Source organism: Equus caballus, chromosome 8 (assembly GCF_041296265.1).
Source record: "Equus caballus isolate H_3958 breed thoroughbred chromosome 8, TB-T2T, whole genome shotgun sequence".
Classification (NCBI taxonomy): Eukaryota; Metazoa; Chordata; class Mammalia; order Perissodactyla; family Equidae; genus Equus; species Equus caballus.
The window spans coordinates 15614186-15630185 of record NC_091691.1 but is presented as its reverse complement, the minus strand read 5'-3'; the positions used below and the strand labels follow the sequence as shown (position 1 = coordinate 15630185).

The 16000-nt window shown below is 45.2% G+C and overlaps 1 protein-coding gene across 4 annotated transcripts in view; it reads right to left on the bottom strand.

Annotated features, from left to right (window-relative positions):
- The window catches only part of SPPL3 (signal peptide peptidase like 3), a 122398-nt gene extending 111019 nt beyond the window's left edge, over window positions 1–11379 (bottom strand). Inside the window, exon 1 of one of the 4 annotated variants that reach the window (XM_023647020.2) lies at window positions 10808–11379. In XM_023647020.2, the coding sequence (XP_023502788.1) occupies window positions 10808–10830 (23 nt within the window). In that variant the 5' untranslated portion in view covers window positions 10831–11379. Of the gene's footprint in view, window positions 1–10281; window positions 10488–10563; window positions 10732–10807 lie in introns of those variants that run through there. The other 3 variants (XM_023647019.2, XM_023647018.2, XM_001488416.7) reach the window with 3 other exon arrangements.
- Window positions 11380–16000: the final 4621 nt, after the last annotated feature.

The window sequence follows — 16000 nt, the reverse complement described above, 5'->3', positions numbered from 1 at the left end:
TTCCTGATGTCTGAGTCTCTAACCGTCGCCTTTGCTTCACATCTGCTGTTACACTGTTCTCTCCTACTTCTACTAAGTCCCTTTTTTCTAAGTTGGTTGATAACCTTTAGTCTCGGCTTTTAGAACCTTTGCTATCCATGAATACCAGCTTACTACATCATCCTTAGATTTAGGTTATTTTCTCCATGCACAGCATGCAAAGGTTCAAAAACAAAAATAAACTCCTAAGCCCCCAAACTTCTGGTTAATGCCTATTTCAGATGACTAGGTTATTTAATTCTGACCTTAGACCGAGGCACTGCTGTATCCACAAAATTTAAAATATGCACACGCCAGGACAAGAGATTTTTTAAAATAGCCCTTTCTGATTAATAATTATTAAACAAGAGACAAGAAGTGAGTTAAAAGAGAAAACAGTCTTTTAGAAACAGAAAAGATGAAGGCAAGCTTAAGTTACTATTTTAAAAAACATTTTCAGCTTTTTAAACAAAAGCTTAAATACAAAAAATATGAATTTCTGATATAATAGCAACAGAGAGAGAAAACATTAAACTGCTCAGAAACTAGCTTCCATATAGCTTATAGCTCCTCATACCTCAAGGGACGTTTCCTGCAAAGTATTTTAATCTGAGCATGTTACTGATTTTTTTCCCCTAAACTGTTGCTATTTGCAAAACAAAAACAAAAAACAAAGCAAAGCTTCTCCACTTTAAAAAAAATAATATATGTCACGTATTTAACAAGTGCCTGCTTGGGAGATAAAAGTATAAATTAATTGGTAGCAGTCAGTCTGTGGTCAAGTTGAAGACGACGACTGGGGATAAATGATAAATACCCTGCTGGTATCTGAAATACCAGTGGTATAGTTTTCAGCACCACAGCAACACATAGCCATCACAGTATGACAACCAAGAGACGAGTGACATGGTTCCCTGACTGGGAAATAAACCCAGCTGTGGTGGTGAGAGTACCGAATCTTAATCAATAGACCACCAGGGCTGGCTGAAAGATGGGTAGGAATTATACATTTAGAGACTTGGGAGAAAGGGTAACCAGGTATAACCAGGTATTCGAGTCAATTTAAATAAAAGGGGAAACAGTGAGTAATCCAGTTTGGCTGAAATAACAAGTATTTTAGAGAAAATATAGGCAAGTAGGGTTACAAAGCCAGACTGTTTTGAAAGTCAGACTGAAGAGGTTGGATTTTACACTGTAGCCAATTAAAAAAAAACAAACCCTAGGACATCCAATGCAATACAATGTGAACTACAGACAGTGTAAAGACAAAAGAAACAGACTAAATGTGCACACCAAGCATTCATTCCCCATTACGTTCTCTGTGCAACTTCTAACTGAACTCCAAGATTAAAAAAAAAAAAAAGTAGAAAGCTCTAACTTAAACTACAGTAAAAAACCATCTCTTTCCAAGATCAATTTCTCCTTCTCCCTGGCTTCAAATCCACAATTCTCTCCCTTATTTAAAAAATAAAACAAAAACAAAAGACCTTTATGACCCTGCCGTCTGTATCAGCCATCCTTCCTTAGGTCTTTTACATCTTATCTCTCAACAAACGGCTAGCCCCCAAAGGATGCCTGTATTTCTTCACTGCCCATCGCCAAGTTGGCTTTCACCCTCACTACTCTGATCTTTATTTATTAGTGCACTTTCAGTAATGTCTTCCTTTTGCAAATTCAATGGCCTGTTTTCTTCTTCATTCTCTTTGAAGCCTGTAGATTTTTACACTCCTGCCCCTAAACATCCTCTGGGCCCTCTCTTTCATCCCCATTGCACTTTCCTAATTATCCGACCTTTGATAAAGCTTCTTTTGACTCCTCTTCCTCTCATTTCTCAATTCTGAGTTTCCCAAGCCTCAGCTTCTGGTCTTCCATTCTGTTCTCTCTACACTCTCCCTCTTGCTTAACTGACCTTATCTCCAATCTTTAAGTAAATCTAGCTAGCCCAGCTGTCGTCCCAGGAGGCATTTCCATAATAAGACTAGACTGGGCCCCTATGAACGCTATGTTTGAAGACATTTTTAAGGTAGTAGACCTTAATATCTTTAAGGTATTAGTGCTTACACTAATCAATGGCATAAGTAAGAGAATTCATCCTCTAAAACTAACTTTTACTTCTAACAGCAGTATGTCTGCAAGCATTTTTGAGAAACGAATGTAAATTTCTGAGCGGTTACTGAGTCAGAGCATACAGTCAAAGGTTTTAAAGTTAAACCTTGTCAGGCAAGGCCTGAAGATTTAGTCCAGTTTGCAAGGTCAAGCAAGACTCGGGGCAAAAATTAAGATATAAGACCAGGAAACAAGAAAACAAAGTCAAGCAAGGTACTTAGGTCAAAACGTCTGTATAACCAGGTAGAAGAAACAACTGACAAAACTTTGCTACACATGTCCTATTTAGGTCAAGAGTGAAGCCCATCTGAGGCCTTCAGATGAAGGGAAATGGGCGTGCCTGGCTGATTTGGTGTGGAGTAAGGAAGTAGATAAGAAACTGCTAACAGCCCCTCCTCAGGCGTTTTAGAGTAGAAAAGTTTCCTGTGCATTCCAAAGAAAACCAGAGAAAGACTAGGATTATCCACACCACGGCTCTTCCCTCCTTTGAGCAGACTGTGAGGGAAACTGCCTTCAAAAGACCAAAATAAAACCACCTTACGAAAAAAACTTAGCCTTTATTCAATTCACGATTTTTCTTCCTTGTTTTGTGTAATGTAGCAATGGACTATGAGACTTGTGACTAAGGAGGTGACCTTATAACACACTTCAAAGGCAACAATATAAACCAATGACATTTTGCAAACTATTATTTCTATTTCTTTTTATATGGTACTATTTGGACATCTCAAGAGAATTCTCACTAGAACGGACATCTTAAAGTTTAAATGACAGTTAAATTGTGAAACGAGAAAAGTCATTTCTGTAGTAAGGAACTCTATCTGGAACCTATCTGGGTCTAACAATGCAGAGAACAAATAACTTGCTTTTATATTGCACTGAGCAATCTACAAAGCATTTTCACATACATTATCTCACTGAATCCTCACAACAAGCCTGTGGAGTAGGATAAGCATAACCATTATACAAAATACAACACTGGGTCTAAGACAAGACTAGGTCACAGCTAATCAGAGATGAAAATCACCCTCAAACTAAAGATCTCCTGATTCAAAGAAACCAGAACAGAATTAAATCCTCATCTTAGGATTTCAAATGAAAATTTAATGAGTGGCAATGACAGAATTGAATATTTTTTGAGTGACCACTTATACTCAATATAATTCACAAACAGGTAAAAAAAACAACTGGGGGGGGGCTGGCCCCGTGGCCGAGTGGTTAAGTTCGCGCGCTCCGCTGCAGGCGGCCCAGTGTTTCGTTGGTTCGAATCCTGGGCGCGGACATGGCACTGCTCATCAGACCACGCTGAGGCGGCGTCCCACATGCCACAACTAGATGGACCCACAACAAAGAATATACAACTATGTACCGGGGGGTTTTGGGGAGAAAAAGGAAAAAAATAAAATCTTAAAAAAAAAAAAAACAACTAGGGGGCCGGTCCAGTGGCATAGCGGTTAAGTTCACGCACTCTGGTTTAGCAGCCTAGAGTTCGCTGGTTCAGATCCTGGTTACGGATCTACACACCAGTTATCAAGCCATGCTATGCCTGGCATCCCACACAGAATAGAGGAAGACTGGCAAAGATGTTAGCTCAGGAACAATCTTGCTCAGCAAAAAGAGGAGCATTGGTGGTGGATGTTAGCTCAGGGCTAATCTTCCTCAAAAAAAAAAAACCAAACCAGGGCATACCTCTACTTTCATGCACTTTTTAAAAATTCTTTAGTGTGGTTCTTCATTATCAATACTGGAACTCCAAAGTAGAGATCAAGTTATCAAGTTTACCTACCGAGTTAGGGTGAACCCTATAAACCAAGAAATAGGATTGCCTATTAGGTCTCTATTAGGTTTAGGCATATACATTGGTCTAATATCTTAAAAATATTTTCAAATCTAACTTTTTCTTAGGGGCTCAATCTGGTCTTATCACAGTAAATGAGTGGGTCTGTTTTATTTTAAGCTGTGGCTCTTGTGACATCCATCAGAAAAATGTGAAAGCTAACGATTCACTGTGAGGACCATGGAGATTAACTGTAGATTTTTCCCTGAAAAATTGAATTTGATCACCTGGAGCCCCTCTAGACACCCTCTAACTCTTAGCGATGATTAGAAAATACGCAATAGAAACTCAAAGTTGCAAATGTTTCTTGACTTATACACACAACTAAAACCAATATTTTCCTTTAACTCCTAAGAAGGAACCATTAAATCCAGAAATTATAGAATTTTAAAAATCCAATTATACTTATGGATCTAATGCCAGGGACAGCAATCACATAAAGCTTCCAATGTCAAATATAGTGAACTAAAACAGCCCTTGGTTAGATTCTCTCTTCTCAGGACGCCCCTTGATTTTTCATGAGCTGGTTTGATGAAACAGAGTAAGAATGATGAAAACTAAATAAATTATTAATGTTGAAATAAAATACAATTTTATAGAACTATATAACACCTCAATTCAACGGCATTTGTCATCCCTAAAATAAATGATCACACAGAAATCTATTTTGAGAAATGCATGAATATTAGGCATTTTAATTCATAGTACTACTTGATGAATTACAAGCTGATAAGGTTATAAACTCCCCAGCTTTTTTTTTTTTTACCCTCAAAGGCTTTATAAGAAACATTGAGAAAAACGATCTTAGCTTTGGTTAATTTGGTTTGAATCACATATCACCAAAACATTATTATAGCACTTTACAGGCAAAACCTATTTCAAAAATGAGCAAATCTAAAGTCTATAACGCTAGACGCAGATTTTCAACTAAACAGTTTCTCTGAAAAACTTTCAGCAGATGCAATGATTACAAAATACAACCAGATATGATCACAACAGATACAAGGATAGACAACAGTAATCCAAAAGTAGAAGTGCCTTCCTTTAGTTCCAGAGATCTGCATTTTCATTCTCAGGTTTAGTACTATTTACAAATACCTGACAGGATAATGTCCATTATCACAACAATGTATCACCTCAGTATAATGCAGGCCTTACATTAGATCTTAAGATAGGTAGCCCAGGAGGAAGCATTCTCATCCATTTGTTCAGTAAGTATTTACCAACAACTTATTATACGCCAGGCAGTGGACACAGTACCAAAATATAAAGACTCTTACCCCTGTGTAATTTTTAGTTTGTTTATTGTATGTCATCCCTAAGAAACACAATGAGACCACGAAGAGCCATATCAAAGAATTTGGATTTTATTCTAAGTGTGGCCAAAAGCCACTGAAGAGTTCAAAGCAGAGGACTGACATGATCTGAGTTAAGATTGTTAGAAGGTCACTCAGGGGACCAGCCCTGTGGCCGAATGGTTAAGTTCGGGTGCTTGGCTTCAGCGGCCCAGGGTTTCACCGGTTCAGATCCTGAGCCCAGACCTAGCACCACTCACTAAGCCATGCTAAGGCAGCGTCCCACATAGCAAAACTATAAGGACCTACAACTAGAATACACAGCTATGTACTGGGGGGCTTTGGGGAGAAGAAGAAAAAGAGATGATGATGACTGGCAAGCAATGTTAGCTCAGGTTCCAATCTTTCAAAAAAAAAAAAAAAGGTCACTCAGAAGAATAGCCATTCTGTGGAGAATGGAGGGAACCCACTGAGGAGGCTAATAGGGAACTCATGCAAAACAGGGTTGGCTTGTAGTAGTGACTGTGAAAATGGAAATAGACAGATTCAACGTCAGAATCTTGGTGTCCAACAGTCTTGATTTTGAACCCTTTACCACTTATATCTTTGGGCAAGTTACTTAAACTTTTCGAGCTTCAGTTTCCTTACTCAGCAGTGCTTATAAAGCCCTAGCACACAGAAAACACACAATAAATTATGATGATACTACTTTGGTAACAAAATTCATGTGAATGAGGTTCACACAGACTGACTTTCTTTTCCCTCTACACCAACATCAACCCTAACACACAGGTAATTTTTACCAAGATTCAAGTTCAGTTATATACAATTACTCACTGACTCCATTAAAAGACAAGTTCCTGTTGCTCAAAGAACTTACACTAAATCTGCTCATAAATATACAGTGAACAGGTGTTTTTCTCAAATAAATAAAAGTCTAGCACCTTCAATTTGTGTTGTCACATGCGTTCTTTTACCTCCTCAGTGTTTATGAATAAAAAGGATACAAGCAGAAACTTGTGGTTAAATTGTGATAAAGTTTATGGTGTTACTACCAATTATTTTAATTTCTTCTGTCAAGAGCTTTTATTTAAAACTTTATTAAGGGATAGCATTCCTCATTCTTCCAGGCACTGAGACACCAGAAAACTAAGTTACCCAAAGATCTCTTTTATAAGTATATGGATTACAAACACTCATCTATCTGTAGTTTCCCCTTACATTTAATGTTCTTTCAACAAAGGATGAACCACCCTGCAAATGTGTCATATTCAATCACTCAGTATTTACTAAGCAGGAGCTATGGGCAAGACAATGAGCTAGGCACTATGAGAGGACACAGGGCAGTGTAATAGCATCCTTAACCTCAAGGAGCTTACAATAATCTAGTGAGATGAGGTATTCACACATGAAAAGTGAAGGAGAGGGACGCAAACAGAACTACAAGTATCAGAAATAAAGAGATCACTTTCAACTGGGGTGGTCAGAAAACGCTTCACAGCTAGGTGGAATGTGAGCTGGACCCTTGGGTAACAGGATTTTGACATACTTTGCTAGGAAGAAAGCAAGCACAAGAAACCAGAGAAGAGCTTGAACTTACATATAAGGGTTTTTTATCAGGAAAAAATTAAAGATGTAAAAGTATACAGAGGGGCCAGCCTGGTGGCACAGCAGTTGGGTTCACATGTTCCGCTTTGGCGGCCCGGGGTTCACCAGTTCAGATCTCAGGTGCAGACATGGCACCACTTGGCAAGCCGTGCTGTGGCAGGCGTCCCACATATAAAGAAGAGGAAGATGGGCACAGACGTTAGCTCAGGGCCAGTCTTCCTCAGAAAAGAGAGGAGGATTGGCGGAACATGTTAGCTCAGGGCTAATCTTCCTCAAAAAAAAAAAAAAGTTCGAAAAGATAAAAGTATACAGAATAAAATAATAAACCTCCATGTACTCATCAGAGCTTCCATAATTATCAACTCATAGCCAATCTTGTTTTATAATTTACACATATTCTATGAAAATCCTAAAGGGACCTATTTTCATATGCTTCTACATTCTTCACTGACTCCTTCCTCAGACAAATCTATACTGCCACTGTAGTCTCTTCAACGTTGATGTTCCTAAAGGCCACATACAAATAAAGTGCAAGTCTATTTAAAAAAAAACAAATCAAATCTTGATTGTTTGCACAAACCAAGGGAACGGTGACAAAGACACTGCAAAATGATAGATAACCCAAAACTCAGTTGACATGTACTTTTGGAACACCTCTTCCATATTTATACTTCAATGAGAGTGAATAAAATGATGCGAGAATTCAGGTCAAACAAAATAAAGCATCACCACAGATGAAGTATCTTGGACAAATCACTTGGCCGCCTGAGCCAGTTTCCTCCTCCATAAAACAGGGGAAGATAACCTACCTCAGACACTTGTGAGGATTAAATGAGCGTATATGATATGCCACACGGATAGTTCTTTACGTTATTACCCGGTTGACTCAGGAAGAACTAGAAAGCTGCCTGGTTTCTCAATCCTCTCCCCTCATATGTCATTCTCTCAAGATGATGTAAAAGCTTTCTCTATCTCAAAACATGCTAAACTGAGGGGCTAAGCAGTCTGACTTCAAGAAGCTTCTTTGCCTGTAAAGCAAATACAGTCGTCCCTCATTATCTGTGGGGGACTGGTTCCCGCCCTCCCCTCCAAAATTCATACCAAAATTCATGGACGCTCAAATCCCTTACATATACTGGTGTAGTACTTGCACATAACCTGGGCATGTCTTCCCATAGACTTTAAATCACCTCTAGATTACTTATAATACCTGATACGATGTAAACGCTACGTAAGTAGTTGTTTACTGTATTGTTCAGGGAATAATGACCCAAAAAAGTCGGTACATGTTCAGTATAGATGCAACCACCGTAGGCCTTTCAATCCATGGGTGAATCCATGGATGCAGAACCTGCGGACACAGAGGGCAGCCTGAAAATGGAGCTGAGACCGAAGGAGGTATTTTAGTAGAGTAAATCTTGTAAACTGTTGGAACTTGACAAAATGATCCCCCCTTAACTAGTAGAGCCATCCAGTATCACACACCTGTGTGGCCAACCTACCTGGTAAAACACTCTCATTTACCCCATTTCTTGGCCACTGTGTTTACTCTTTCAATCATCCATGGCCTCTATACAGGACAGTAAAAACAGCAGAGCAGCTATCAGGCCTCTCAGCTGGGCCAGCGTTAAGATGAGTTAGTCAGCACAAGGTAGGACAACAGCGCCTCTACCTTCACTTCTTACTCTGTCCATGAGAAACCTCTGTCAGCTTTGTTCCATATCACCTGCCAGTAAGAGGCAGTTCACTGTTGCTCAGAACTATCAAACGAGTTTTAACCTTTTTAAAAATACACATATATGGGCCAGCCCCACGGCCAAGTGGTTAAGGTCACGTGCTCCGCTCAGGCGGCCCAGGGTTTTGCCGGTTCGGATCCTGGGTGCAGACACAGCACTGCTCATCAGGCCACACTGAGGCGGCATCCCACATGCCACAACTAGAAGGACCCACAACTATGTACCGGGCGGCTTTGGGGAGAAAAAGGAAAAATAAAATCTTAAAAAAAAAAAAAAGAACACATGCAGTCACAACTGTTCACCAAGATTTTAATTCTTCCTTTAGCATTACTTTCTTTTAATCTCTCGCTTTTCTTTTTGAGATTGTATATACATCACTGAAGCTCTCTTCTGAATTATCATCTTCAATCGCCAATCCTCTATCCCTATGAGAAGACACAGTGAATTCCTGACTTATCATAACCCCAACCACCACCAATCATCCACTCAGTGAAAGCTTTCTACTTAAAATCATTCATTTTCATGGGCCGGCCCGGTGGCGCATCGGTTAAGTTCGCACATTCTGCTTCGGTGGCCTGGGGTTCACCAGCCGGATCCCAGGTGCGGACATGGCATCGCTTGACAAGCCATGCTGTGGTAGGTGTCCCGCACAGAAAGTAGAGGAAGATGGGCATGGATGTTAGCTCAGGGCCAGTCTTCCTCAGCAAAAAGAGAAGGATTGGCAGCAGATGTTAGCTCAGGACTAATCTTCCTCAAAAAATAAATAAATAAAATTATTCATTTTCAGATATTACCCACTGCTTTGCTGGGTCCCTAAGATAATTATAATATAACAAAATACAGCTCTTTAGTGTTTGCCACATGCTTTGTGAAGTTATTCATTTAATCATTATAGCCTATGAAAAAGGTTAATTCCCCTATTTCCTAGGTAAGGAAAAAAGAATGGAGAACTTACTATCTTGTCTAGTTATAAAGCAAGTTAGTGGTGAACCAGACCTCCGAACTAAGTCCTCCAACTCCAAATGCCATGCTTTTCCCACTCCATTACGCTCTTTTCTTAGAGAAAGCCTACAGTTCTGTCCCAAACCACATCTGCTTCAACGAGTAAACCATCTTCGAACAATTGTCTAGATTGCAACCAGACTTCCCATGCCCACACCTACAATCCATTTCTTGCTTCCTCACCCTCCAGCTCTTACTTCCTCCCCACAATCCCATTTCCACTCTTCGCGGATATTATCATCACGCTTTCAACTCCTCCTGCAAATACTCCACCTATGCACGCACGCTAAAGGGAGGCCTCTCATCCCCCTTTCCCCAAACCTCGGCCCTCCTTCTCAGGATAGCTATGCTCTCACTCCATAAACTACACAGTACGCTTTTCAGTCCTTAACAAGCTATTTAATAACTTTAAAAGTCCTATAAAAGTGGATCTAACTTGCAGATCCCACATCTCCATATTTGCCCCAAGGCACCACGCCACTTAAAATTCTGAAGAACAGAGCATCACCCCTTACAAAGATTCTGCCCATGCCCCACTGTCACCAACGACTTCCTTTCCGGAATTTGGTTCTCCAAACAGGCTCCCCCTCCAACCTCTTCACCAGGGACTCCCCGCCGTGGTTCCCCAGACCCTCTCCTTCCGCGGTTCTCCTCCCCTCCCAGCTGGGCCTCTGCTCACCTTAACAACTCTCCCTCACTCCCCATGCCAGTGCTAAGCAGCAGCCCCAGTGGAGACGGCTCCTCCTCTCAAACAACTTGCAAGTTCGGCCTCTTATCACCTGTTCTCACCACCTTCCTCTCGGCCCAGTGGCCCACCTTTGCCCCGGCCCGCCTCTCTCCACCCTTTCAATTCCTCCTGCCCAGGAGCCACCCTCTCAAGTCAGTTCCGGGGTGCCCGTGGGATTCAACTTCCCATCGGCGGGCTTCCCACCGCCGGGGTCATGCTCCCCTTCTCCATCACCTGCTCCGCCCAAGACCAGATGACATCCGCCGCGGCCGCCGCCGCCTCCGCCAGCCCCCTTCTCGGACGCCGGGTCCCCGCCGTCCACCGCCTTCCCCGAGCGCCAGCCGCCCCCTCTGGCGGGGACCAGGGGGGCGTGCACCCCCAACCCGCCGCCCCCCCGCCGCGCACCTGTTCCTCCTCCTCCTCTGCTCCCCCGGCCCCCACCCTCGCCGCGCCCCGGCCTCCGGAGCCCCGCACTCACCACGAGTAGGTCTGCTCCGCCATGGCGCTGGCTCCGCGGGCTCCGCTGCAGGCTCCGGCCGGGCCCGGCGGCGGCGGCGGCGGGGAACGCACGGGCGGCGGGCTCGCTCGGGCCGGGAGCGGAAGGCGCGGCCGGGGCCCGGCGCTCGCTCGCTCGCACGCACGGCGGGCGGGCGGCCGGGGAGGCGGCTGGCGGGGAGAGGCCGGGCTCCGAGGCGGCCCCGCTCCCTGGGCCCCGGGGCGGGGCGGGCTCCGCTCTCGGCCTCCCTCACCGGCGGCGGCGGCGGCGGCTCCGCTGCGGCTCTAAACCCAACATGGCGGCGGCGGCGGCGGCGCGGAGAACAAGGGGGCCCCGGGGCGGGCGAACGGCGAGAGGGCCCCGCGCTCACTGCGCGCTGGGCCGCGGGAGCGCGGCGCTCGGGCGGCGGCGGCGGCGGCCGGGGGACATGGCTGGCGGGTGGAGGCGGCGGCGGCGGCGGCAGCTGAGGGGGGCGCTAGGCGGTGAGGTGAGGCCGCTCGGCTCACACCCGCCGAGGGGAGGCAGGAGGGGGCGGGGGCGAGCCTTGGCCCGGCGCGGGTCACGTGCACAAAACACGCTCACGTGACGCGCGCGCCCCGCCCCTCGCGCCGGGCACATGCGCGGAGCTGTGGGTTCGTCGGTTCGAGGCGGCTGTTGCTCGCTGGGCTTCTGGCGGTTGGGCCGCCTCCCGCCGCCTGGGGCCGCCCCCTTCCCACGCGGAGCGGTCGCCTCGGGTTCCCTCCCCTACCTCTTTTGCAAGGGCTGCTGCAGCCAGCCAATCGGGAGCCCCGATGAACGTCTGTTGGCTGCCACTCACCTGTCAACCGTCAATCAACAGCGTGTGGCCACGGGTCCCCAACTGTCAGTCATCCTGTGGGTCCGCAGGCAGAGCGCTGCATCCCTGCATTCGTACGTTCCTTGGTTCATTCATTCATTCATTTAGCACGTAGTCCACGCAACTAACATTTATTGCGCCCAGGCTCGCTGCCAAGTCCAGGGGTGCAAAGTCGAACATCCCATACTTGCCTGCCTTTGGTCAATCAACAGATATCTATGGGGTGCCAACTATGTATCAACTCATCAGCTGCATCTCTGCCCTCAGAGAGCTTACATTCCAGTGGAAGAGACATGGTCCAAACCGACAAATAAGATAATTTCAGATGCTGCTAAGTTTTAGGAAGATGATAACACAAGGTAAATGGGACAGAGGGTGTGTAGGAGTGTGGGCTACTTTAGATAGGGTGGTCAAGGAAGGCCGCGCTGAGGAGGATGAGGAAGAGCTGGCAATGCAAGAGCAGAAGGCTCAGGGAACAGCTCATCTGGAATACTGGAGGCGCCAAAGTAACGATGATAGAATTAGACCAGAGGCCAACAGAGTGAATCTGGAGCTTAGGGGAGAGAAGAGGGGGAGATGAATTGAACCCCAGGGCTTTGGGGAATGCTTCTCCACGAGTGGATGAGGTGGTCTGAAACAGTGAGGGGCTTACCAGGACAAAAGGTGTTCTAGCAAGAGAGAATGACAGGGAGTGAGGCCCAAAGAGGTGACGGTTCGGAGTGAGCTTGGATCCAGGGGTGGGATGGATGGTTTGTGCTGAATGTTGAAAGAAGAGACGGAAAAGGTGCACTGAGGCCAGACTTCCAAGGGCCTAGCTAAACCTCCTTGCCTGGTACTATGTTTATGAATGAAAGTGATCAGTGCAGTTCCAAGTTTTAGAAACATGCCTGGGCAGCTGACATACTACCCCTTGGATCCCCAAACTCCTCAGGGAGCAGAGCTCACACACCTGAAACCAGCATACTCAAGCTCTTCTGCAGGTTGCCCAATTTCAGGCCGGGATCTAGCTCTGCTCCAGTTTCCCAGGGCCTGCCCAGGCTTACCGGAAACACCACACCCTGAATCTATCTCCAAATGCATCAGTTGGCCATTGCCCATACATCTGCCACTTGCCTGTTCCCCAAGGGGAACCCTTTAATGAGAAAGCCAAGTACATTTTTCCGTCAGAAGCAAGCTCGCCTTCTTCCTCCTTCCCCCACTGCCAGGTGCCAGGACCAGTCAGGTTCAACGTGTTTCCTGAAGCTTCACCAGAGAGCCCTGGGAAAGGGCCAGGTGATAAGATCAAGGTCCAAGAGAGGATTTGAGGCAGGGCCCCTAGAAATAAATTACCAAAGCACTGGGGACCCTCATCTGACCATTCAGAGAGAGATACCAGCCTGCGAATATCTGCCCAGTCATAAATTGCACTGGATGTGGGGATATCATGGGGAGATGGGAAGGCAAAGAGCCTTAACATCCATCTCTTACAACTTTGCCAGCTGCTTTTACAGAATACCAACAGTGCCCTTGAACATGACACAAAGTCATTCTGAGTCTCGAAAGGGCATGAGTGAGGTTTCAGGCCCCATGGGAAAGGCCAGAAGCCATTGGCAACAAGTGGCTTTGGGAAATGCAGAAGCTCCCTCTCTGGAGAGCTAAGAACAAAACAGACCAGACATGTCGCTAGTGAAACAAAAAGACACACTGAGCCCCTGGGCAAGTCACTTGGGCTTTAGTTCCCAGTGAATCATAGAAGGCAAAGCCAGTGAAAAGTGGTGTTGGGTGGATGAAACAGGCCAAGGCCTTCCCAGAAGGAAGAGGACCATTCTTTGCACCAAGAAAAATCTGGCGGACAAAAGGAGAGAGAAGGGGTCTGGTTGAAAGTATGGGGTCAGAAATGAGAAGACAGGTTTTCTTTTCTCCCTCTAAACCGGAGGCCCTCAAAGTGTCTCTTGAGAAAACATGTGAATGCAGACTATGGAAGAAGCCAAAGAGCCTCTGACAGGGCTGGGAGGGTGTGCAGGCCAGGGAAACCCTGTGTACGTGGTCCCAGGAAGATGAAGCGTGACCCAGGGACTGGTGGCTTGAGCATCTCAGGTTAAGATTGCCCAAAAGTAGAAGGCACCTCCAGGTCCTGGTCAGGAGTTCTGCAGGCTTGAGGTCCCCTGAGAAGGCTGGACTGAAATAAATCTGAAGCCTGTGAGTTGGCTGGAGGCTGCCCAGCCTGGGTCACTCAGGGAGTGACTTTCAGTCCCTCTGCCAGCAGTACTCAGCTCCAAGCTGGAGCAGTCCCAGGTGTATCTATGGCACCTCTGGGCCTCAGCCGGGGAGTCAGGTGTGCTTGGCAGGAGATGCAGGCATTGGCTCCCCCCAGGAGCGGTGCCTGGCTCCCCTCCACCCCCACAGGTGAGACGGCCGCAGCTTGTGCAATGTTTGTTGAAAGAGGCAATGGAAGTTCCTCTAATTATCACCACGGTAATTATAGGATCACTCCTTCTACCAAGTGTGTTCAAAGGGGACTTGGTGAGTCTCCCCAGGACGCGTCATCTGCCTTAGGCACAGACTCCGGAGAGCAAGCATTGCCAGGTCTGGCTGGGTTGCGTAGGCACTGCTGCTGAGAGGGTCAAAGGCTCAGGTCTGACCAGTCCTCGCCTGCCTCTCCAGCCCATTTCTCACCTCTATCCTCCACTCCCCCAATACACACACACACACACACACACACACGCATTTTATTTACATTCCACAGTGAACTACTTGCAGCTTCCTAATGGGCTATGTTCTCTTTTGCTTCCAGATCTCTGACCTAGCCCAGGAGGCATTCCCATTGCTTCTTAACTGCTGGCTCTTAATTTTGAGACTTGGCTTCTATGTCACCTCTTCCAGGAAGTCTGCACCAAACCTAGGCTGGGTTAAATACTCCTCCCCCGTACTCCCACAGACCCTTGAATTTACCCGTGTCTTTAATGCTTAGCACAGTGAACTGTCACTGCCTGTACTCTTGTCATTCTGCACGGTGAACGCCTTGTGGGAAGGGACTGTGGCTTGTTGCCAGTTACCTCTTCAGCGCCCAGTGCAGCCCTTAGCTCAGAGTAGAAGCTCAAAGGTTGTGGAATGAATGGCTGAGTGAGTGAGAAGGCGAAACAGGTTTCAGAACAACTGGTTTCGCCTGCTATTCCCATGATCCTTTCTATGATCATATTCAGCATCCCCTCCCATCCCCTACAACCCTCTCCCCCACCAAGAAAGAGAATCATTAAGGGCAGAGAAATCTCTGTTAGAGACATTAAGGGAAGACAGAGGTCAGAAGTAAGGTATATGCTGAGCTTGTTAGGCATCAGGTCACTTACAGTGTTTGATCATGGATTTTTAAAAACATATCTTTTTTTTTAGAGCAGTTTTAGGTTTACAGAAAAATTGATGGGAAAGTACAGAGGAGAGGTCCCATATACTTCCTCTCCCCCAGACAGTTTCCCTTGTTATTCACATTTCGCATGAGTGTGGTACATTTTTTACAATTGGTGAGCCAATGGTACCTTTATTAACTGAAGTCCATAGTTTATGTTAGGTTTCACTCTTTGTGTTTTACAGTTCTATGGGTTTTGACAAGTGTATGCTATGTACGCACCATTACAGTGTCATACAGAATAGTTTCTCTGCTCTAAAAATCCCCAGTGCTCGCACCTACTCATCCCTCCTTCCCTGAAAAGCCCTGGCAACCACTGATCCTTTTGCTGTCTCCATAGGTTTGCCTTTTCCAGAATATCATATAGTTGGAATCATACAGTATGTAGCCTTTTCAGATTGGCCTTTTTCACTTCACAATGTGCTTGTAAGATTTCTCCATGTCTTTTCGTAGCTTGATAGCTCATTTCTTTGTATCACTGAATAATATTCCATTGTATGAATGTACTAGAGTTTGTTTGTCCATTCACCTATTGAAGGATGTCTTGGATGCTTCCAGGCTTTGGCAAGCATGAATAAAGTAACTATTAACATTCGTTTGCAGGTTTTTGTGTGGACATAAGTTTTCAACTTATTTACGTCTACTATGTTTTTTTTAGAAGTGTGTTATTTAATTTCCAAGCATTTGGGGCTTTCCAAGATGTCTTACTGTTTTTGATTTCTAATTTAATTCTGCTGTGGTTGGAGAATATATTCTGTAAGAGTTCAATCTTCTGAAAATTTTTAAAGCCTGCTTATGGCACAGCATATGGCTTATTTTGGTGAATACGCTATGTGCATTTGAAAAGAATTTGCATTCTATTACTTTGGAGTATCATTTTCTGTAAATGTCACTTTAGTCAAGGTGGTTGAATATGTTGTTCAAATATTCTATGTCCTTACTGATTTTTTTGTCTAGT